Genomic DNA, 25,650 nt, shown 5'->3' with positions numbered 1-25,650 from the left:
TAGGAAGCAATGTAGCCGAACCGAGATTCTGCTGCTCACTGCTCAAGAGCCCAACACGAGACACAAATTGGTGGGAGGAAAAGCATGTGCATTCAGAGAGCCAGCAAACCCAGACCATGATGGAACTGCATTTTAAAGTACCATCTTAAGTCAGTACAAATTGTACTCTTTTTATGATAATGCTGGAGAAGGAGAGGGTTGGGATGGAGAGGTGACCAATGACCTCCGACATCCAGGAACCAGCGAGGGTCTGAGGAGGTGGGGAAATTCCTCGTCTGTGGTCAGGCTGTGATGCTCCTATAAATCTTTAACAAAATGCAGTTGTTTTCATAAATCTCCTTTAATCCCAGAGCTACTTTTTAAAATTACATGATTGCCATTTTTGCATTATATCTCAGTGCTCTAAAATTATCCTAGCCTACATGCAGGAATGGGTAAAGCCCCATTAAACAAAAATGGAGTTAGTTATGTTAGTTATCTTGCTGTCTCACTGTTACAGCCATGAACACCCATCTTCAGGGTCTGAGAGAGCAAAGAGTCCTCTTGAGCCTTATCCACAGAAAGTTTTGATAGCAAGCTGATATTCCTATCATTGATAGGGCAAAAGGGGCCATGTGGATGCCATGGGAATGATGAACCATGGTGAAGGGTCCTGGCCCAAGAGTGCTACCTCCTCAAATGAGGAGACCCCAGCACTGAGAGGCTGTAAGTTAAAGAAGAACAAGAATGAAGGGGATCACAAGGCAATGTGAAATGCAGGTGTTCCTACAAAGTATCTGAAGAATCCACAAATGCACCCACTAAGAAAGATACCATTTGGATGCTTGCCACACAAAAGGGCATCAGCAGCTGGGGAGAGGACAAACAGCTCCAGACAAGTGAAAAGACATCATCCTCTTCCCCTGGACCTCGTCTTTCCTGTCTTAATACCAGAGGATCCAGGCAGAGAAGGTGGGTGGCAGTAGATGAGTAAGGAGGAGTGAAAAGAGCAAACGGTTCCCGAGCTCCAGGTCTCTAAGTAGCTAGTCAGCTATGGCCAGCAGAAAAGAAGTTCTTCAAATTGGATTCAATATTGAAGTTCTAATATAAATTGGAAAGCACAGTTTAACACTGTGCTTAAAAACACCTTAACATTTTGCTTAAAAACACCTTCATAGTGTCCAAGGCTCAAGATAAGGCTCAAGAGGACTCTTTGCTCTCTCAGACCCTGATAATGGGTCTTCATGGACACTATGAAGGTGTTTTTAAGCAAAGCGAGGAAAATTACAGGATCTGCCCTACATGTGACAAGGGAAGGAAAGGGAGATCTGATGGAGCCTGTTGGAGGCAAAGAGTGAAGGAAAAACACAGTCATGTCCTACTTCCATCCCATTGAATTTCACACATTTAATCGACTACACACACTTTAAAATGTCCTTACATAATACAAGATGAATTAAAAGGTACTGACAATAAAGTGAATGGAGGTATTGCCAGGGCCCTTCAAGGGAACCCGATATCTTATTCCTAGTTCATGTCACCCTTCTTTAGGGGCAAGGATCTTTCAGTGCCTGGGGCTTCTCTAATTTGTGGACATCAAATTGTGTAACCCTTATAACCCTTACAGATTCCTGTATCCCATAAGGCCACTCTTAAAAAGCTCACACTGGAAACAGACAGATTGCTTCTTCTCTTGATCTCAAAAAGCATTCCTAGTAATTTTTTTTTTTGACGCTTCAAGACCGCCATATTCATTTGAATCTGGCCAATGTTGTGTACATTCAGGAGCATGGAAAGCATATTGCTGCATTTCATCATCACATATAATTTTAAAACTAGTTAGTTACAATAAATTAATAGTTGCTTGGCAACCAAAGAACTGAGGTTTTGAAAGGAAGTTCTCTATTACTGTTCAAATTAGAACAGCAAGACTTGTTGAAATATTCTGAGTTCTGTTGAATTCTTTATGATGGAACCAAACCCAAAGAAAAACAAGGGAACACTCACATTTTACAGCTCAGTTAATTTTAGGAGAGTAGAGAGGAAGTAAATTGCATCTCATCTCCTAGCTTGGGTTGGAACTGCCCAATTTAAGAACAAGTACTAATTAGCTGAAAGTAAAGCTCAGCTGTGACTTGGCTAAAAATGGGACCTCTTGCAAAAATGTACTTAAAACTGCGTGTGATGGATCTGATTCATTTTGCATGTGAAAACTGGACTCATACTGACAAAACAACATGTGGGGAAAGAGTTTGGGAGCATTTCTAAGACTTCAAGATGTTTTGTTAGAGAAATGACCGTCTAGTTTGTCTGTAATACAACGGAAATGAAATCAAAACTGACATTTTGGCCCAGAGTCTTCATGAGTGCCTCTAGCCAACATCCACAAGGTTGGCTACTGGTCAGTCTAATAACCAAGAAAAAGATTTGGATATCAGAACAACATTTTTTTTCACCTTCCCCCACGACTAGAACAACATTTTTAACAAAATAAAGGAAAGAAAGACATACAGGATAATTCGGAGCTTTCTAACAGGGTTTTGAAAATGTGCATAAAGCTTTGGAGAAATTTTAGGCAATCATTTTGAAGCCTCCATTAGTTGCGACTCAACACTATTCAAAAGACTGAATGGTGAATTAACACATTTTATTTTGAAAATCCTCTGTGCTTAGCTTTTGACTGAATTTAAATTTCTGTTGGAGCAAGCAAAGTTGTTTTAATTTTGATGTTTAAGTCAATTAACCTCTTGTTGCAACTTTTGCCTTAGTTATACAAATAAAATTTTATATAATGTTGGAAACTCAGTCATTTCGATGCTGACACTTCTTAATCCTACACGTGGTCATGTCCCTGGAAAGCTATACAAGGCTCTGGAAGCACAGCTGCCTCGGGGAAGTGAGATTGGGTGACTGAGAGAGAGATTGCTTTTCACATATTCTTTGTTTTCATGCGTTCCTATACTTGTGTACTTTTTGAACACTATACCATATGGATGTATTAATACTTTGACAAATAAATACAATTTAAAACAAACTTTAAAATCAAATTTCAAATGCACGTTGTTCAAAGAAAAGCACCGTGACAGAATGGAAAGAACAGGATCTGGAACTATGGACCTGAATTTGAATCTCCTCTTGGCGTTTGTGTAGTCAGGCAAGTTATTGGACATCTCTGAATCCCTGTTTTTCTTATCCTTAATGTGGGACAAAGTATTTAATTTGCATTGTTGTGGGGAGGACAAGGCAAGTAATATCCCTCTGACAGACCTACTTCTTGACCTGTGCTGAAGTCATATTATTGGTAGCATTCATTATATTCAGTTAAAAACAGTACAACCTGTGCCTTCTGTAACCCCCATGGCGACAGTAAATGTGTTGGTAACATCCCAGTTAAATGCATACCTGAGAACAGGATTTTCCCAGAAAATAGCAACCTGGGTTTACAGTTGTAACCGTTTCATCAACCTCTGCCCCAGGATCCATGGCTCTTCCTTCTGGAGGGAATCAACATAGCATTGAATCCCTTTCAATTAATCTTTCTTAAGATCATAATTCAATCAAATTTTTAAAAATTAGTTAAATTGGCTGGACATGGTGGCTCACCCCTGTAATCCCAGCACTTTGGGAGGCCAAGGCAGGTGGATCACCTGAGGTCAGGAGTTCGAGACCAGCCTGGCTAACATGGTGAAAACCCATCTCTAATAAAAATACAAAAAATTAGCCGGGCGTGGTCTGTAATCCCAGCTACTCAGAAGGCAGAGGCAGGAGAATACCTTAAACCAGGGAGGCGGAGGCTGCAGTGAGCTGAGATCGCACCACTGCACTCTAGCCTGGGGAACAAGAGTGAAACTTCGTCTCAAAAAAAAAAAAAAAAAAAAAAAAAAAAAATTAGTTAGATTGTGTTTCCCTATTCATGAAAATCATTCTTCTCAGTGAGTGTCTCGGTTCCTGGGTCTCCCTCAAACCATTTCTGAAAATTTGGTTTGCTTCAGAATGTCTATTTTTGTTTTAAGTTTTCAAAAAATTTTCCCCGATATTTTCTGTCTTTTGTGTTTTTTACCCCCCTCCTCACTTCGGCAATAAGCACAAGCTCTGCCCCTCTCTCCCTTAACCTCCTGGGAACAGGCTTTGCGGTCGAAGGCCCGAGCCCCCGGTGCCACCGCTGCTGCACTACCTAGAGCTGCCACCAGGTGGCGCCAAATCCACAGCTCTGAGACTGCACACCCTTCTGATAATTGGCATCATGGTCTCTCTGGGTTCTGATTCCTTCTTTGGAAGGTAGGTGGTAACAACAAACAGTTAATAAACAGTAATTAACTTGAAAAATGAGAAAACTACAATGATAGCAGAAACTGTCTCAAGCAAAAATCATTTCATATTACCTCTGGTTGCTGTAATTAGCAGCATCCCCGGAAAACGGTGGCTTCCAGTTTAACAGCCCAGGCTCAGCTCATCTGTCTCTCCTTCACCTCATTCATTCTGCAGTGTGTTCCTCTGAGCGCCTCATACTCACACAACTGCAGGCAGTGCACGGTGCCTTTTGCGCACGGTTGACGTCCTTGGACTGTGTACTTTGTGCATGTGATTGCCTGGAGACAGGGTGCAGACCACACTGTGCAGACCACAGCTGGCTTGGAAAACCCAGCACACAGTGGCTACCAAACTCCTTCAGCTACAGAACTCCCTGAACAAATGGTGAGAATTCTCCCACCTGACGCTAAAAGTTATTAAATGGATCATTTTTATCCCTTCGTTGAGAAAATTCATGCAACACAAAATTGCAGAATCTGCAATACTTTTCAATGGCTGGGCATTTTCTTTGCAAAAGCATCAGCTGCATACGCTTGAATGTAGCCAATATTATTCAGTCAACGCGTGGGTGGTGATTTGTGAGCATCTCACAACAATGGCTGGGAAACCTCGCGGTAGCTCTTTGGCATCAGCCAGAACCAAGTTGAAATACAACTTCCGTCACTGTTAAGGTGTTTCTTGACCTCTGTGGCCCTCACACTTCTCACCTGTAAGATGGAGATAATAACCTTTTCTTAGCAAGGTTATTGTGTATTAGAAATAATGTATGCAAAGGATGAAACTGGAGGTCATTATCTGAAGTGAAACAACTGAGACACAAAGAGACAAATACTGTACGTTCTCATTTATAATTAGGAGCTAAATAATGTGCTCACAGGACATGAAGTGTGGAATAACAGACAATGAAAACTCAAAAGAGAGGGGAGCAAAAGAAGGGTGGATAATGGGAAATTACTTAATGGGCACAATAAACATTACTTGCGTGATGGATACCCTAAAATCGGACTACTATGCAATCTATGCATTTTAACAAAATTGCCTACTAAATTTAATGCAATTGTTTTTTTGAGATGGAGTCTTGCTCTTGTCGCCCAGGCTGGAGTGCAGCAGCGCGATCTCAGCTCACTGCAACCTCCTCCTCCCGTGTTCAAGTGATTCTTCTGCCTCAGCCTCCAAAAGTAGCTGGGACTACAGGCGTATGCCACCACGCCCAGCTAATTTTTTGTCTTTTTAGTAGAGACAGGGTTTCACTGTGTTAGCCAGATGGTCTCGATCTCCTGACCTCATGATCCGGCTGCCTCGGGATTAGAGGCATGAGCCACCATGCCTGGCCACTTTTTTTTTTTTTTTTTTAAAAAGCAATAATGTATGCAATGTCTTCATCATGAGGGCTTGGAGGTATGTTGTCAGTAATGGTAGTACTATGGCTAAAAGCTAAGTTTCACTCCTAAGAAGCTTTGCTTTCTGTGGTATTTAAAGACTCTCCCATCCTTTCCTACTGGACCCCAGCTTTTCTGCCCTGGGGTCAGCCAGCTGAGCTAGTGTCCCCCCAAGTTTGCATCTATGAACTCTCTCTAACTCCACCAGCGCCCCCCCCCCACCTCTGTTCCTTGTTCCCCAGCCCTGCCTTCATGAACTTCCCTTTCACCACCACAAGTAGTCTTTGGTTCTGCTCTGAGCTGAATCATCCTCTCTAATATCCAGTCCTTATTCAGTCCCCAAGTCTCTTTCCATCTGTCTCTGTCCCTCCACAAACCGAATGGTCTTCAGTTATCTTGATACCTTCACACAAGTCTCTCCATCTTCCCTGTCTCTCCAGTTTCCCACTCAAATTTATATCAACACATCATATATTTATTTTAGCTCAAGGGAAAAAATTATAAATATAATCCATGTAAATAAGATACTGGGCAATTTACATCATTAGACAAGTCAATCTTTCTAATTAGATGGCGGGGGAGCAAAAGTAGGGTGGATCCCCTGGGGGGGATGTTGTATTTCAGATTTAAAAGAAAAACATTACCAGGCAGAAAATGGTGGGTCCCCCGTGTCTTACACTTGCTTTCAGCTGGGACTTGGCCTCCCTTAAGGTTAATCTCTTAGCATGCATTTCTAGTCATGTTAAATAGACATTTCATAGACAACCCAACTGATGTCAAGCCAACCATGAGAACATTCAGAAATCAATCTTACAAGCAGGAACTCCTCCCTCAGGAGTTTCCAGAAGGTAACCAGCTTCTGCCAGGTTATTTAATTTCTTTCTCACAGATGAGGTACTTTTCTGAAGCCTCCCAGAACACTTTAAAATTTGAGCAGAAAACTACTCTGGAGAGGCTATAAGTGCAGAGGAGCAGCTTTAGAGTAGCTTTCCCAGAGGTCCAGATTCTTTCCCCTGAATTTCATCTCATCATTGGAAAACAATTAGTGGAAAAACACGGGATTTACAGCCAGACTTAGGCTCAAGTCTCAGCTCTCCCCATTCTGAGTTGTGTGGGCTTAAGTCAGGTATCCACCCCTGTGAGTATGAGAGGGACCACTTCTTAGGAGTTGAAAAACATAGAAAAGACAATATTTAAAGGAACAGGTACACATTGGGCCATAAGCTTCAGAGATAGAAGAGCCGTCTGAGGTCATCTGCACTTTTCTTTGATCTTCAGATTTCTTTTTTCTTTGAATTTGGACAATAAGTCATTGTCCAAATTCACATGGTTAGTTATGTCTGTGCTAGGAATTGAGCCTGGGTCTGCTGAATGACAAACAGAGGTAGACTAGGGAGGAAAAGGTGCAAGAATACATGTATGTGTTCTTTCCCTTGCACCTTTTCCTATGATGTATATGTAGGATCCATAGATATTTCTATAGCATATTATATATAACATATATGATATAAAATGCATATATGTTATATATAATATATATAAAATATATATTATATATGTAATTAGAAAAGGTGCAAGGGAAAGAATGTGTATATAGTAATACATATATGTATGTTTCATAGGCACATCAACAGGAACAAAGACTGCAAAGTGGATAGATTGCTCAGGGAACCAATGGAAATAGAGAAAGATGCACAGTCAGATCCTAAAAAGAATTTCCTAGGGATCAAAATGTAACTAAGTATGAGAGAAAGGAAACATAAATAAATGAAAGTTGACAGGTGAAGGAGTCTGTTCATTAATCTATAAGCAAGACTACAAACTCAAAGCAAGATGACCCAGTCCTTCCGAGAGCAGGCCACACACGACAGAAGCAGAAACCCAGGGTGAGGCCAGGGCCACAGTGCAAGGGACAGCTGCCTGACCAAACCTGTCGACGGCTGCTGTGTTCCCCTCTGTGTGCCAAGATCTGCTGTTTTGCCGAAAGCTCCAGACCCAGACCATGTTATGAGAGAAGAGGCCCAGATCAAAAACATTGCAGCAGTGATTTTCGGGCCTTTCAAGAAAGAAAGGTGGTGTTATAGTGAGCAATGCTTCTAGAATGTTGTGTGCGAGAGAGGGAGACAGAGAATAAGCTGTATGCATAGACCATGTGGTGCTGTGAGATGAAATACACAAGTAAACACTTTGAAAGAAGTCAGTGTGCAGAATTAAGATGTTAGAAGAAGTTAAAGATGAAAAAAATTAGAAAGATTGACTTGTCTAATGATGTAAATTGGCCAGTATCTTATTTATATGGATTGTATTTATAATTTTTTCCCTTGAGCTAAAATAAATTATGAAGTGTTGATATACATTTGAGTGGGAAACCGGAGAGATGGGAAGATGGAGAGACTTGTGAGTAGATATCTAAGTTGTTTATTTCCCCGTCCAGGCCCCGTTGGCTGCTCCTCCTCTGTGCTGCCGCACTCCCTGTACACTCCTCCTTGGGGTGCTTGTGACCACGTGCTGTTCACTAACTCATCCCTCTCCCTCACTGGACTGAGCTCTTGGTTGGATGAGCTGGATTTCACCTCTGAGTTCTCAGTGCCTAGCATAAAGCCTGATGCAGAATGAGTATTCATTCAGAGTATGTGTATGTATGTGAATGTGTGTGAGTGTGTGTGTGTGTGTGTGTGACAGAGAGAGAGAGGGAGAGAGAGAGAGAGAGAGGAAGAAGGAGAGGGAGAATGGGGCGTGGAAGTGATGGGGAAAAGAGAAAAGTAAAAGGGGGAAAATGGCAAAGAAAAGAAGTAAAAAAAAAAAAGAAGGAACAAGGCCAGGCACAGTGGCTCATGCCTGTAATCTCAGTACTTTGAGAGGCCAAGGTGAACAGATCACCTGAGGTCAGGAGTTCATGACCAGCCTGGCCAACATGGTGAAACCCCATCTCTACTAAAAATAAAAAAATTAGCCTGGCATGGTGGCAGGTGCCTATAATCTCAGCTACTTGGGAGGCTGAGGCAGGAGAATCACTTGAACCCAGAAGGTAGAGGTTGCAGTGAGCCAAGATCGTGCCATTGAACTCTAGCCTGGGCGACATAGTGAGACTCTGTCTCAAAAAAAAAGAAAGAAAAAGAAGAGGGAATGATTGTGAGATACATCTGGATCAGCACTTCATTCGTTACCTGACTCCTTTAGGTTTCTCTAATAAGGGGCCCATTCGTGGTGCTTTGGATCTCTGGGAATCAGTTTTAACTCTCATACTACTACATCCCACAGCCCTTGACATATCTGAATATCCCCTTTTCTCCAGTGATGATTACTTATGTAGATGGTTGTAGGGAAAAACTCAGGGAACTGCTACTAGACATACTTGTCATGGTGTCACAGGACCCTACCTCTGGTGCCTCAGGTTCCTTTTCATTTGATAGATCCTGGGTCTGAGGACTGGCTCAAATCTGGAGACTGGGCAAAGATTCTGACTTTCCAGTGGGGTGACTGTTCTTGTCCTTTTTCTTCTACATTCTTGATCTCTTTCAGTTATATATATTCAGCAGAACTCTTGTTGGCTGCCCACACAGCCTGCCTCAAGAACACAAAGTTCTGTGAGCCATCTCCAAAGAGCCACACACTTCAGCCTGCTCCTGTCTACCAGTTCAACCTTTCTGCTCAATAGGGTAAGCCTGCACGCTTTGCATATGACAGTTCAGCGCTGCCACCTGGCCTTTGCTTTTCCAGTTATCCATGTCCCCTTGCTACCCTTGCTACTAGGGAACTCAGTTCTGTAACAGCAGCTCCTAACATAATCCACTGCAGCTAATACTTTCTTTTACAAGCACATTCTTTTTAATCACCTTGCTAGGCAGAGTGTCCTCCAGGTTTCCTTGGGAACATATCAGCTGCTGGGCTTTTCTGTCTTACACAGTAGACCCATTATAGCACTTCTACTCTTCTAAGCCTTTTGATCCCTTCCTTCATTGTCTTCCAAGGCAATTTTTGGCAACTCTGCTTAATTTAATGAAGGATGTTACTTTTTCCAAGCTTCCATGAGGCAGCAAATAGCATATATTAGACTCATTTTCCAGGCTCCTTACCAGAGTATTAAATACTGCATGATGGCAGAGTGGCTTCATATTAACAAACCCTTCCTTATCCAGCTTTATCTTCCAATCACCCCCTGGATTCACGGCCCTCTGGATCCACCCACAGGCATCCCTCCTAGTACCTGCTAGTGTGCTTTTGCCCATTCTTGCAGGAGCTCTGGGGTACAAAATCTGTTTTCTGTGAGCAGCCTCAGCTCTTCCTCAGCTTATGTCGATATTTAACCTTGTATATGAATCTGGTAGAAGGAGAAGAAAAGGGAGCAGATTCTGAGGAAGACAAGCATCGTCTCGTAAGGCACTGACTTTATTTGAACTCTTTGCATATTCCTAAAGCAAGAGAGGGGGCCATATCTTCCAATAAGGGAATGAGATATTTCTGCAGTCCAAAGTTCTCAACTGCATTTATCCAGAAATCTTTACACCAAGACTAAGAGTCCCACTCATTCCCTATCATGGACTGCTCTTTGCTATAGGAGACTTGGTTAGACTGAATGAATCTTCTTTGAAATTCTGTTACTTTTAAAGTTCAATTCTGAGTCTTCACTTTGTCAGCCCTTTGACCACAGGGAGTATTTCTTTAATTGCTGCCAAAGATGCCCTCTGACTCTCATACTTTTAAGTAGAGTCGAGCCTGTCATTTTCTCTTCTCATCATCGTTGGGGCACTCAGCAAACATCTACTAAATTCCACAGTCCTTATAGTTACTATTTTCCTTGACCCTTTCAAATACTGGTGCAAAAGCAGGGAAAAATCTTAACAATCGCATTTACTCCATCATCTCACTGCTCTGGGGTCAGTACCTCCAGTGATGCAGTTCTCTCTGACATCACCAGCAAGTGACCCACCTCCAGATTGTCTGCTTTTAGAACCGCTTCCAATGGACTTGGATTGGGCTCCCTCAGAGCAGAGCCTGAGACAGGGATTCCTGTGGAAGTGACATATAGTGGAGATGCTCTCTGGGAAAAAAGAGGAAGGTAAGCAGGAGAAGGCAAAGGCAGATAGTTAACTCGGGATATGGTTTTAGCCACGACCCATAGGACATCCATAGAGGTGATCTGATGAAACCAATGGAATGGCTTTTTATATCTCTCTTTCAGGCAATCTGTCTCAGGCTGTGGGCTTTTTTTGGGAAGGGTTAGAGTGTAAACTTGCATGAGGTGGTTTCTGTTCAGCCTACTGTGATTCCCTGAAGGGGAGGTTGTAAGCATTTTTAGAAGAAAACTCTCACAGTAGTTTAGGGGGTGGGTGTTAGAGAATGAGTTGGGGGTGGTTTCAGAAGCATTAACAGCTCCCAATTCCATGACAAGTTCTAAAAAGTAACCTAAGAGAAGACAGACCTTTTTAATATTTAGGGAGAGAAAAGCCTAATATACAATGGAGTTGGGTTAAGTAACTAGACAGAAGATCTCAACATCAATTTATCTATAGTCAAAGCTATAGGTAAATTATGTGTCTGCATGTTTAGGGTTATATCCCTGGTTAATTCTCATTAAATCAGAATCTTTTGTTGTCCTCAGCACTGTTGCTAATGTCCCATTCTCAAAAAGTGAATAGGAGGCGAAAACACAAGTTAAAGAAAAAAGCTTTATCCCCTCTACCTTAATTCTGGAAAAGAGTGTCCAAGTCTTAAGTAATGGCCAAGAATAGAAAACAAATTTAAAATCTGGTCATTTCTTTAAGAATGGTATTTGGTGCTAACCATATGAAAGAAACTGCCAGTAAATCTAGGGGAAAAGCATAAATGTACATATGGGTGATTTTTTGGAAAACTGTTCAAAACAGTTTTGAACCATGCCGGTTCATGGTCTTCAGAACAATAAAAAAATAAATTCAGGAGAAAAAGTTGCAAGCAAATTGCTTTACCAAGACCACACGGTCCCAGCATACTGAAAATAATGACCAAGAGATGAAGGATTATCCCTCATACAAATATCTATCTGGTTAGGCCAAGAGATCAGCATAAAGAACAGCTGTGATAACACTGTGAAGGTTTTAAAACATCTCACAAATGTAAAGTATTCCACTGGTTATTGTTTCTGCGTTAAACCCAATCTAAAAACCCTGAGCCCAAGACAACAGGAAGGCATGACTAAAGGAATGTGTAGCGTACAGTTCGCCAAAGACAACCAAACAGCTCAACTTCCCAACCAGATTCACTGAACTCCTCAAACTTCAACCTCCACCAGAGAAGAGGTTTGCTCATTTCCAGACTTTAAGTGCTTTTCTTAAATAATCGTTTTCACCAATGATCCTTGCTTATCTGGCCAGAGAGATTCCCCATCAATCATAGTTGCTTTAAAACTGCTCACCGATAGTTACCATGTCTAGATCAGCTCTGCATTGAGTTCCATTGTTTTTTTCTCTTGAGAATGGATTGTTTCCTTGTCTCATCGGTTTTTTTTTTTTAAAGGCTGTACATTGTATGTTGAACAGTTGAAAAACAATCCATTTTCAAGAGAAAAAAACAATGGAACTCAACGCAGAGCTGATCCAGACACTGGAACTATTGGTGAGCAGCTTTAACGCAACTGTGAGTGACAATGAGCTCTGCAGACTGCCAGGCCAATTGAACAAGGATAATTGGTGAAAACAAACATCTAAAAAAAAGCACTTCAAGTATCTGGAAATTGTGCTAAGAGCATATTGCAAACAAAGAAAACATTTACTTAAGAAGATCTATCAAAACTTGGTAAGAAGAGTGAGAGTCTATGATATTTGAACCACAACCCACTACTTCCTCCCACCTCCCAGCTCATTATGATAGAAAATCCACTCCAGAGATGTGCAGCCAAGAGCACTGGGCTTCTTTACTATCAGCTCCCAGTCAAGGGCTGTGGCATCTTCCCAGAAGGGGTAGGTGGCCAAGCATTGCTCATCCCTCTCTTTTCCAACTACACACTGCAGAAGCTAATTTCCAGGAGAGGAAAGACAAGAGGTCAGAGACTTCCTGCTTGTACCCAGTCCTCACTCACAGAGCAGGGGATCTGGCTTGAGAGAAGCACGTTGAGGATGCTGGGATCCCAGTTATCCTCACTCATAGAGTAGAAGCTGTACACCCGGAGAGGCAAGCCAGGAAATTCAAAGCTGCTACCCCTGCCTACCACCCTGAAACTAAAGCAGAGTTGTCCCTTAGTGAGAACTGCACCACTGTCCTCACCCCCAGCTCCAGAGCTATGGCTCAGATATTTTGCTCAGGGGAAGAGTCAGGCCATAAAACAGAAGGCTCTGAAGGAACTCACTTTATTTGAAACAGAGGGTAGAAAAGTTCAAGTCCAAAGAAACTCAAAAACAATGAAGGTTTTAGTGGAAGGCAAAGAAGAAGGCTGATACATTCATGAGAGGTAAGAAATAAATTATAGGCCAGATAGAATAACTGGGAGAGCCCAAGAAAGAGACAGCTAAGAAACCTGACCTCAAAACAACTGCTATAAAGGAATCCAAACTTAATTGTTTGGATCAGCATATGAAACAATTTGCAACCCAGGGCATTATAAAAAATAATACAATCATCAGCTGGCAATTAGTGGAGCCTAACAGTTGTGTGTGATCAGTGTGACAGTCAAAATATCCCTGCTAAAATCACTATTACTTCAGGGTCTGCATACAGGCCTAAGACTGCACCCTCTGAGAGCAACACTGGAGTGTACACACAGCCAGGAAATAGTCATGCATTACTTAATGGCAGGAATACATTCTGAGAAATGCATTGTTTAGAGATTTTGTCAATGTATGAAAATCATAAAGTGTACTTCTACAAAGCTAGATGGTATAGCCTGCTGTACACCTAAGCTATATGGTATAGCCTAGTGCTCTTAGTCTATGAACCTGTGCAGCATAGTAGTACACTGAATACTCTAGGCAACTGTGACACAGTGGCAAACATTTCTGTTTCTCAATATAGAAAAGGTACAGTAATAATATAATATAAAAGATTAAGAAAAGTACACTTACCATAAATAGAGTGTGCAGGACTAGAAGTTGTTTTGGGTGAGTCAGCAAGAAATGATAGGTAAATGTGTTGACCTAGGGCAAAACCTTAGCATACTGTAACTTTTTTTTTTAACTTTTGGACTTTTATAATAACACTTAGCTTAAAACACAAACACATTTTACAGCTGTACAAAAATCATTTCTTTCTTTAGATCCTTATTTTATAAGCTTTTTTCTATTTTTAATTTATTTTTTCCTTTTAAACTTAAAAAAGAAAAACTAAGACACAAACACACGCGTTAGCCTAGGCCTGCAACGGGTCAAGATGATCAGTGTCACTGTCTTCCACCTCCACATCTTGTCCCAGTGGAAAGTATTCAGTGACAATAAAAAGCATAGAACTGTCATTTCCTATGATAACAATAGCTTTTCTGGCATAACCTCTCGAAGGATCTGTCTGGGACTATATTACAGATAACAACTTTTTTGTAAGTAGAATGAGTACACTCTAAAATAATGATAAAAAGCATAGTATAGTAAATACATAAATTAGTAAAATTATTATTATTATCAAGCATTAGGTACTGTGCTATACTTCTAATTCAATGTACTATGCTTTTATACAACTGCAGCATGGCACATTTATTTATACCAGCATCATCACAAACACATGAGAAATGTGAGGTGCTATGATGTTACAACTGCTACAATGTCATGAGGAGTTGTTCAGCTCCATTATAATCTTATAGAACAATCATATTATATGCAGTCCCTCACTGAATGATACATTGTTATGTGGTGCATGACTATAGACTTCACTAATATAGCCCAGCCAGGACACTAAACAATTTGACAATCAAATCACAGTAATAATCCCCTGGAAGTGAGATAACAGTATCCATGGTGATTAATATAATATCTAAACTGTGTAGTTTTCAACAAAATTACAAGACATGCAAAGAAACAGGAAAGTGTGACTCATACACAGGAGGAAAAGCCAACAATAGAAACTGTACGTGAGAGGGACCAGATGGCATATGTAACATTTAAATTCGAAGTAGACATTATAAATATGTTCAGAGAATTAAAGGAAACAATCTTACTTAAAAAGTAAAGAAGAGTATGATGACAATGTTTCTCTGAGTAGAGAATATCAACAAAAATACCAAAATTATAAAAAGGCCAAAGTGGAAATTCTTGAGTTTAAAAGTACAATAAGTAAAGTGAAAAAATTTACCAGAGGAGCACGACTGTATCTTGTAACTGATAGAAGAAATAATTAGTAAACTTTAAGATAGGTCAACAGAAATTATGCAATCCAAAGATCCAAGCAAAAGAAGAAATATATAAAAATGAAAAAGTGTCAGAGAAATATGGGATACCACTAGGTGTACCAATATACATGTAATGGAAGTACCAGAAGAATAGGAGAGATACAGAACATCAAAAATATCTAAAGATATCACGGTTGAAATCTTCTCAAATTCAATGAAAAACATTAATTTACTCACCCACGAAGGTCAACAAACTTCTAGTAGAATAAACACAAAGAGATCTACAATAGGCACACAATGGTGAAATTACTGAGAAACAAGGGGGAAAAAAATCTTCAAAGCAGCAAGAGAAAAGTGACTTCCCACATTTAATGGAACCTCAGTAAGATCAACAGCTGACTTCTCATCAGAAACAATTGAGACCAGAAGGGATCAGGATGACATATTCCAAGTGGTGAAAAAAAAAAAACATGGTCAACCACAAATCCTATAGCCAGCAAAATTATCTTTCAAAAATTAAGGCAGAAGACAGAAATTCTGAGATAAACTAAATGAGAGAATGTTTTGCTAGCAGACCAAACTTACAAGAAATACTAAAGGAAGTTCTGCAGACTGAAAGCAAGTGACACCAGACGGCATTTAGAATCCACATAAATAAAATTAAAAGCATTGATAAAAGTAAGCTTTTTATGGTAAATAATTATAAAGAATATATAGCAATTATAAAACAAAGTATAAATGCATGTTCATTCTCTTTTCTTCTTTTAACTAGTTTTTAAGAAGTTCTATAAAACAAGTATATGCTGTATTTGTGAATGAAACACATAAAGAAATGTAATATATTTACTAAAAATAGCACAAAAGAGTTAGGTAGGAACAGAACTGTTTTGGACTAATGAAATGATATCAAATGAAAACTTGAATCTGAGAAACAGATGAAGATAACCAGAGAAAATAAATAAGGTTAACATTACAAATGCTAAAAAATCTGTAAATGTTGTCTTTTCTTCTCCCAACTCCTTTAAAATTGTAATTAACAATTATAACAATATATTGTTAAGTTTGTAACTAAATGGGTGAGATATGTATTACAATAATAATAGAACAAAAGGAGGAAAAAGAGAATAGAGCTATATAAAAGTAATGCTCTTATATCTCACTAGCACTGTTACTCTAAATCTGAAGTCAATCTTATAAGATACATATGTTGCTCCCCACCCGCTGCTCACACTAAGGAAGGCTCACAGCCCGCTGCGCTTGCTTAACTGCCCTGTGTCTAGCTAGCCCAGCGTCTGCCGCGCCTCAGCCAAGGCTTCAACAGACCACACCAAAATGCCATCTCAAATGGAACATGCCATGGAAACCATGATGTTTACATTTCGTAAATTTGCTGGGGATAAAGGCTACTTAAACAAAGGAGGGCCTGAGAGTACTCATGGAAAAGGAGTTCCCTGGATTTTTGGAAAATCAAAAAGACTCTCTGGATGTGGACAAAATAATGAAGGGCCTGGACCAGTGCAGAGATGGCAAAGTGGGCTTCCAGAGCTTCTTTTCCCTAACTGCGGGCCTCCTCATTACATGCAATGACTATTTTGTAGTACACATGAAGCAGAAGGGAAAGAAGTAGGCAGAAATGAGCAATTCCCCCGGCTCTGATAAGAGTTGTCCCAAAGGGTCACTTAAGGAATCTGCCCCACAGCTTCCCCCATATAAGGGTTTCATGAGCAGATCAGGACCCTTAGCAAGTGTACAAATAAAATCTAACTCCCATTGGACGAGTAGAAAAAGAAAGGTTAAATGCCAGACAAGCTTTTGATTTTTGTATTGTTTGCATCCCCTTGCCCTCAACAAATAAGTTCTTTTTTAGTTCTAAAAAAAAAAAGATATATATGCTAAGCTCTAGAGCATTCATGTAAAATATAACTAAAAAAATCAACAAAGGATTTAAAATGTCACAGAGTGATCCCTCAGTATCTGTGGGGGCTTGGTTTAAAGCCAAGGTTCCAAAAGAGGAGCCCCACAGATACAGAAATCCACAGATGCTCGAGTTCCTTATATAAAATTGTATACTATTTGCATATAACCTACATACATCATCCTGTATACATTAAATCATTTTTCAATTACTTATAATACCTAATACAAGGTAAATAGTTGTTATTCTATATTGTTTAGGAAATCATGATTTTAGAAAAGCATGTACGTGTTTAGTACCTACACAACCAACCATTTTTCCCCAAATATTTTTTTATCTGCAGTTGGTTGAATCCAAGATGAAGAATCCATGGATATGAAGGGTTGACTGTCATGGAAAATATTCACTTAATGCAAACATAACATGTGTAATGAAAATGTTAGATGATGTTGTTGAAAAGGTGGACAACATACATAAACAAGAGAGGGTTTCTGGTAGAGATTAAAATTATAAGAAAGAATGTAATGGAAATGTTATAAATAAAACCATGATACGGGACATGAGGAATTATTTCATAGGCTCATTGGTAGACACAATATAGCTGAAGAAAGAATTAACAAACTTAAAAATAGGCCAAAGTATATGCACAGTATGTGTTTCCTACATTTACTACTGCTATGATTTGAATGTCCCTTTCAAAACTCCTGTTGCAATTTGATTGCTGGCCAGGTGAGGTGGCTCACGCCTGTAATCCCAGAGTTTTGCGAGAGCTGAGGCGGGTAGATGACCTGAGGTTGGGAATTCGAGATCAGCCTGACCAACATGGAGAAACCCCGTCTCTATTAAAAAATACAAAATTAGCCAGGTGTGGAGGCACATGCCTGTAATTCCAGCTACTCGGGAGGCTGAGGTAGGAGAATCACTTGAACCTAGCAATGTGATGAGCCGAGATGGCACCATTGCACTCCAGTCTGGGCAACAAGAGCAAAACTCTGTCTCAAAAAAATAAAGAAATCTGACTGCCATTGTAACAGTGTTGAGAGGTGGAACTTTTAAGAGGTAATTAGGTTATGACAGTTATGCTCTCAGGAATGAATTAACGTCACTACTGAAAGAGTGGATTCATTTTCATGAGAGTGAATAAATTCATGACAGGGCAAGAGAGTTCAGCCTCTCTTGCTCTCTCTCCCTCTTGCATTTCTGCCTTCCACCATGGAATGACACAGCATAAAGGCCCTTGCCAATGCCAGAACCATGACTTTGCACTTCTCAGCCTCCAAAATCATGAGCCAAATAAACTTCTTTTCTTTACAAATTACTTAGCCTGTGCTATTCTAACAACCAAAAACAGACTAAGATAGAAAATGTGCACCAAGAGTGGGGCTTTTGCTATAAGAACTGAAAATGTGGAAGTGGCTTTTAGTTGGATAATGAGCAGAAGTTGGAAGAATTTAGAAGAGCAGGCTAGAAAAATCCTAGACTGCCATAAATTGAACGTTAAAGGAAATTCTAATAAGAACTCAGAATAAAAGAAGAAATGTAGAAAAATCTGAAACTTTTGAGAGATTACTTATGTGGTTGTGATCAGAATGGCCATTTTGATGAAAGCTGAGTCAGAAAGAGGAATGTCCATCCTTTTTATAAAGGCCATCGTTTTATATGAAGTGGCAAGGAACTTAACTGAATTGTGCCTGCGTTAGTCTGTTCTCACATTGCTATAAAGAAATACCTGAGACTGGGACATTTATCAAAAAAAGAGGTTTAATTGGCTCTCAGTTCTGCAGGCTTTACAAGAAGTATAGTGGCCTCTGCTTTTCGGGAGGCCTCTAGAAGCTTCCAATCATGGCTGAAGGCAAAAGAGAAGCAGACACCTTCCAGTGGCAGGAGCAGGAGCAAGACAGAGGGAGGAGAGGCTACATACTTTTAAATGGCCAGGTCTCATGAGAACTAGCTCATGATGTATTGCAAGGACAGTACCAAGGGGAATGGGGCTAAATCATTCATGAGAAATTTGCCCCTATGATTCAATCACTTCCCACCGGGCCCCACCTACAACATTGGGGATTACAATTCAACCTAAGGTTTGGGCAGGGACACAGATTAAAACTATTATCAGTGTCCATGCCCATGGGCTTTATGGAAGGCAGAATTTAAGAGTGATGAATGAGACTATCTGGTGGAAGAAATTTCTAAGCAAAATATGGAAGGATCTGCATGGCTACTTTTAACCATATACAGTAAAATGTAAGAGAAAAGAAATAACTTAAAGATGGAATCTATAACTTCAAAAAGAAAAGCAGAAGGGAAAGATTTTGAAAATGTTAAGCCTGCCCACATGAAGAATGAAAAAGTATGTTTAAGAGAACAGACCAAGGGTGTGACCAAGTGACCATCTGCTAATGAGATTAGTATAAATAGAAGGGCTCATCAAGAAAATGGACATTTCAGAGACCTTTGAGGCTGCTCATTCCATCACAGGCCTAGAGATCCAGGAGGGCAGAATGGCTTTGGGGAATAGGCACAGGGTGCCCTTCACAGGCTAGCTGCCCAGAGGCACCTGGAGTTTCTGCTTTCTGCATTCTAGGACAGTGTTCTTTGGCTGCTCCTGGTGTAGTCCAAGTAACCCCAGGTGTGGCTTGACCCAACACTCTGGAAGGAAGGTACAATTGGTAGACTTTGGTGGCATCTATTTGGTGTTAATTCTGGTAGACTTTGGTGGCATCCATTTGGTGTTAATTCTATAGGGATGCACAATGCAAGAGCTATGAGGGCATGACTTCCTCCACCTAGATTTCAAAGGATGCCACAGGAAGCCTTCAGGCTCAGGCAGAAACTTGCTGCAGGAACAGAGCTACCATAGAAAGCCTTTACCAGAGGATACCTAGTGAAGCTGTGGGAGCAGAACTGCCCCTGACACTCAAGAACTTCAGAGCTCCTAGTGTGCAATGCCAGCCTGAAAGAACTGCAGGCACTAGACTCTAGCCTGTGAGAGCTGCTGAGTGGACTGACCACAGCAAAGGCTTGAGGGCTCAACCCCAACCCCAGGGTGCCCAGGATGTAGGACAGGGCGTCAAAGGAGATTATTTTCCAGCTTTAAGACTTAATGTTGGTTTCCCTGTTGGGTTTTATATTTCCTTAGGACCAGTCACCTCTTTCTTCTTGCCTATTCCTTTCTTTTGGAATGGGAATGTCTATTATATGCCTGTCTTACATTATATTTTGGAAAGATGTAACATTAGTTCACAAGCTTATACAGGTGAAGAGAAATTTTCCTTGGGAAAAATCATGCCTTGAGTCTCACCCATACCTGATTTAGATGAGACTCTTGACTTTGGACTTTTGAGTTGGTGCTGGAATCAGTTAAGACATTTAGCAGCTATGGGGATGGGATGAACGTTATTTTGTATGTGAGAAGGATGTTACTTTTGGGGAACCAGGGGTGGAATGCTATGATATGAATGTCCCCTCCAAAACTCATGTTGAAGTTTAATTGCCATTGTAACATTTTTGAGAGGTAAGACCTTAAGAGGTGATTAAGTCATGAGGGATATCCCCTCATGAATGAATCAATGCTGTTTTCACAGGAGTGGGTTTTTTATTCGGAGGGTGGATCTGTTATAAAAGTGCATTTGACCCTCTCTTGCTCAATCACTCTCACCCTCTCTTGCCCTTCCACCTTCCACCATAGGATGACACAGCACAAAGGCCCTTGCCAGATGCCCGTGTTATGCTCTTGAATCATAAGCCAAATAAATTCTCAGTGTCCAGTATCATAAGCCAAATAAATTTATTTTTATTATAAATTATCCAGGCTAGTATTATTTATATTCTGTTGTAGTAACAGAAAATGGACTACCACTATTTAATTATGACTGTAATAGAACTTAATTATAGAAATCTATCTGATTATTTAGCTCTTATATCTTTTTTCCTAGTGTAGTTTTTTTAAAATATATATTTTTTATTGCTCTTTAGGTTCTGGGATACATGTGAATAACATGCAGGATTGTTGCATAGGTACATACATGGCAATGTGTACCTCCCCATCACCTATATCTGACATTACTCCCCATGTTATCTTGCCCCAACTCCCTACCCCACACTGTCCCTCCCTTACTCTCCCCCACAGACCCCAGTGTATGATGCTCTGCTCCATGTGTCCATGTGTTCTCATTGTTCAACACCCACCTATGAGTGAGAACATGCGGTGTTTGATTTTCCGTTCTTGTGTCAGTTTGCTGAGAATGATGGTTTCCAGGTTCATCCATGTCCCTACAAAGGACACAAACTCATCGTTTTTTATGACTGCATAGTATTCCATGGTGTATATGTGCCACATTTTCCCTGTCCAATCTATCATTGATGGTCATTTGGGTTGGTTCCAGGTCTTCGCTATTATAAATAGTGCTGCAGTGAACATATGTGTGCAAGTGTCTTTATAATAGAATCTTATATCTTATGTTTCCAACAGAAGTTGATTTTTAAAAAATCTAGTCTCCAGCATTCAGATCAATACTTAGTATTCTCAGAGTTTTATGTCTTTCCAGTCTGATGGATGTGGTGTAGTGAATGGCTAAGTAAACTCTGGCATGTCATTTAAATTCTCTGAGCCTCTATTTTCTCATCTGTTAAAGGATACATCTCTGGGTTAATGAATTAGAAAAATGGTAGTCTTTCTGGTTGGAACAGATCCTCATTAACTGGGCTAGGAAACTATGGGCACCTTTGTTTAAGCAAAAGTCTTCCCTTCCTCCAACCAATGCAGTCCCACCAGGGCTCATTGGTTGGTTTACAGAGCATGGACTGGCTCAATTTAAAGCCCATTCCCCACCTTGTCTGGTGCTTTAATCCAATGCAATCTACCCAGTCCATACATGATGGTTGTTGCTCCTCACAAGACAAGACAACAAGGCATCCTCACACAGTACGCTTTACAATTCTCAGTAACCTCATCGTCCTACTGCTGAACGGCTCAATTTTCTCACTTACTTTAGGGCTGGCAGGATCTGCTAATTGTTGTTGTTTAGGTAAACTTCTTCCTTATAAGCCCTTTTTCCGATATTATGTGAAATTCCAGCAGTTAGATTACCAAACAGCCAATCCCTGAAGTTGCTAGAAATCTGGGAGTCAAAAAGATAGCCTCTTATTTTTATTTTTCTAATTCTGCCCACAGAGAAGATATAAATGATGGTATTGAGACTGTTGGACTTGAGAGATGAAGAATCGAAAGACATTATAAAGTTTGAAATCTATAGCTGGATACAGTCTGAACAGACATAGTTGTTTTAAACAGCTGTAAAATACAGAATGCTCTCTAGAATTAGTCATTTAGTTCTTATTTGCCCCTGTCCCTATGCCCATCACAAGGATGGGCAGTGAAAGAAATATGCTGAAGCTTAACAAAAGTAACTTTCCCCCCATTTTTATCCTCAAATATTTTTATCTTCTTTACACCACAAAGATTTGCCAAACGAGAAGCATTCCAATCCTCATGTCACCATTCTAGACTAATTCTGTGACAAAACATAAACATGTTCCACTTAGTTTGCAGTATCCGTGTAAAATAACATGTTACACTTGCTTTGCAGTATCAGTGGGGCAGAGAAAAAGAGCCTTAGGATATCCAAAATATATATGGTCATCTTGTCAAAAAATTGCACAAAAATAGAGGAAAGGACTTAGCAACAGTTGATGAAGGACCAAAGTGAGCATCCCTACCTTTGTACTCTGATTAGGACACCTCTCTCAGTCCACCTCCCTCCTCAATTCCTCCCTTCTCCAGAAAATACATCTTCAGAGGTGGACTATAAAGAAATTAATTGAACTAATAGAACTCTTAAAAAATATGCATTTCCTTTCGCTAGTCTCTCCCAAATCACAAGAATATGTTCAACAGTGGAAACAGGCAGGAACTAAGGCTACGAGATTCTCCTGAGCAGAGAATGGATTTAATTTTTACCAGCCTAATCTACTTCCATAGTGTGACTGGGAATTGTACACGCTCTTTGACTTTTGTAATGATGATAAGAGAAGAGAGAAGTTAGAGTTCTCTAGGTGACTTAATAATTGACAGTGAGGCTTATACCACCTAACACGGACTTCGAGAACAGCTAATCTTTGAGGAGTTGACAGCAGCGTTTCGCTCCATCTTGGAGGACCTCTTTGACTTTGTCATTCCGGAGAGTAAAGATGAAAGGGTTCAGGAAGGGGGTTAACACAGAAACCAACAGGGAAACTATCTTATTGTACTCGGCTCCCTGCGTTTGCTTGGGTTTCACGTAGAGAAACAAGCAGCTGCCGTAGCCGATCACAACACAGGTGAAGTGGGAGGCACAGGTGGAGAAGGCTTTCCTCCGGCCAGAGGCTGACGGGATCTTGAGGATGGTGGAGATGATGTAGGTGTAGGAGACGATTGTAGGGATCAAAGAACCAATGAGAATAACAACAGCCATTAAGAAAAGGACAAACTCTGTGAAAAGAGTGTTGTCACAGGACAGCTTGAGCAATTGCCCTCGGTCACAGTAGAAATGGTCTAAGGAATTTGATTTGCAGAAGGTAAACTGAAATGTGGCATAGACCGGCCAGATTTCAGAAAGAAATCCAAACACCCATGACACAATTACCACCCAAATACAGGTACTGCTGTTCATAATGATGTTGTACCTCAGAGGGTTACACACAGCCACATAACGGTCCACAGCCATCACTCCAAGTAATGCAAACTCCGTGGTCCCCACAGCGAGGTACAGGAAAAGTTGAGCAATACATGCAGACAAAGACACTGTCTGCATCCCAGGGAGCAGCAATCCCCAAAGCATCATGGGGACAATTATGGTTGTGATCAGTATCTCTAGGGCAGAGAGGTGGCCAAGGAAGAAATACATAGGGGACTGCAGACGTTTATCCACACAGACAATCACGATGATGACTGTGTTTCCCATTAATGTCACCAAGTAGAAGAAAAAGAATATAGCGAAAAGAATCTGGTGTAATTCTTGGGACCCAGGGAAGCCTACAAGGTGGAATTCAGTGGCACTAGAGTGGTTATCCATCATTTAGTCCTTAATTCTGCTTCTTTTGAAGCCCAGAGATTAAAACAGAGGTGGCATTGCTCCACATGGTCCTGCTCTCTAGAGAGAAGAAAGATTAGGATAAGAAACTCTTTCCAACCTGAGAATTAGGTGACATGTTCCTGCTACTGTGCTCAGCACATAGCTTGAGGGACATGTTGTCACCCCAAGTCTACATGTTAGGCTCTCACTTCCCTGTGTAACCAGCCCCCTGGAGTGGGTGAAGACATCTTCTTCTATTGGTGGTGAAATACCTTCCTTGTCTTTTCCCCACTAGATGTAGCTTTTCTCAGCGGGGATAGGCTAAGACCTTTTAAATAGGCCAGTTTTGAAGGTGAGTCAATCAGGTCCCTCTGGTCTTGGAGTTGTCCTAATTTCTCTGAGGTTACTTGTACCAGATGACATAAAGGCATCTGGCACAGATTTATACGATGTTCAAAGGATGGAACTTTAAACCCCAGCTCTCATCTGTAATGGTAATGCATGAATCCACCTTAGGGCCAACAGAAAATCCCTGCTGTTCCAGATTTTAAAATCTCCATTTTACAGAGCAGTAAGATCTCTAAATGAGAACTCTGGAGCTTGGGGTAATTTCCCAGAGCAGATCCATTCTTCTCTAATTCCATTTTCCTTCCAAAGTTGCAGAAGGAAGGAAAGATGGCACCTGGCACAGATTAGGAATAGATCTGGGACTGCCAGCTGTTAAGGATGCCTGGCTCTCAGCCTGTCGCTTCATCCCATTATTCAAATGTCACCCTTTCCAAAGACTCTTTCCAATCACTCTGCCCAAAACAGAAAGACACACTCATTATTAGACTTCCATTTTTTTATAACAGTTGTTATTATTACCTGATATTATTTATTTAATTCCTTCATTTAACAATAAACAAATGTAGTCATGAACAGAACAAAGAAAATTCCATGCTCTGTGGAGCTTATATTCAAGCAAGATGTGGGGGCTAGACCACACACAAGACACATAAGAAAAATACGTAATAGCCTAGTTTAATCATGCCACAGGGAAAAAAATTAAGCAAGGAAGAGGAAGAGGAAGTTTAAGTTTATTTATTATTTACCTATGACATTAGAATATAAACTTCATAAGGGCTAGGACATATCTTCACTATTGTATTCTGAGGCTGGCACATAAAATTTACATACATAAGTTAAGTAGTTATATATTATATATAACTTTTATATAGCTAGATATTATATAATACATACCATAAATATATATTAAATTATATATTAATTCATCACAAGGGAACCCAACTAATAGCTGTCTGAGTCAAGATTTGAACCCAGGTCTGTCAGATTTCATCACAAACACAGCTAACTACCATACCTTATATTATTTATTATATTATTATCTTATCTTACTTACATAAGATATATAAAACATATATCATATATATTTTATTTAGGAGATATTTAAATATATAAGATATATATGTCATATATTTATGTATAAGATGTATATGTATGATTAAATAATCCTGTTCTGGCCAGGGCAGGTTGGGCCACATTCCCTCAATCCTGTTCCAGTTGGTTTTCTTTCCTCCTTCACATTACCATTTTCTTTCCCTCCCTTCCCTTCCTTAGGTAACCCCTTCCCTGTCTCTGTCACTGTTTTACTAATGGTTAACAAAGCTTCAGGGGCAGGATTGATGGGAAAGCTCGGTGGTCTGCTTTTCCACAACCTCTGCC

The 25,650-nt window shown here is 40.3% G+C and overlaps 1 protein-coding gene and 1 pseudogene across 1 annotated transcript; one reads left to right on the top strand and one right to left on the bottom strand.

Moving 5' to 3' along the window:
* Positions 1 to 15,973: 15,973 nt before the first annotated feature.
* On the bottom strand, positions 15,974 to 25,090 carry OR9A2 (olfactory receptor family 9 subfamily A member 2). Its single transcript, XM_017975552.5, has one exon. The coding sequence runs from the start codon at positions 23,926 to 23,928 to the stop codon at positions 22,984 to 22,986; it is 945 nt and encodes a 314-aa protein (XP_017831041.2). The 5' UTR covers positions 23,929 to 25,090; the 3' UTR covers positions 15,974 to 22,983.
* On the top strand, positions 16,259 to 16,585 carry LOC108593029 (protein S100-A10 pseudogene; annotated as a pseudogene).
* Positions 25,091 to 25,650: the final 560 nt, after the last annotated feature.

The sequence above is a fragment of the Callithrix jacchus genome, chromosome 11, assembly GCF_049354715.1.
Source record: "Callithrix jacchus isolate 240 chromosome 11, calJac240_pri, whole genome shotgun sequence".
NCBI classification, from domain to species: Eukaryota; Metazoa; Chordata; class Mammalia; order Primates; family Cebidae; genus Callithrix; species Callithrix jacchus.
Note: the sequence above shows the minus strand (reverse complement) of the source record. Positions and strands in the feature narration are given on the sequence as shown.

Coding starts and splice junctions, on each gene's coding strand:
- OR9A2 (XM_017975552.5), bottom strand. CDS start 23,928: ATGATGGATAACCACTCTAGTGCCACTGAATTCCACCTTGTAGGCTTC.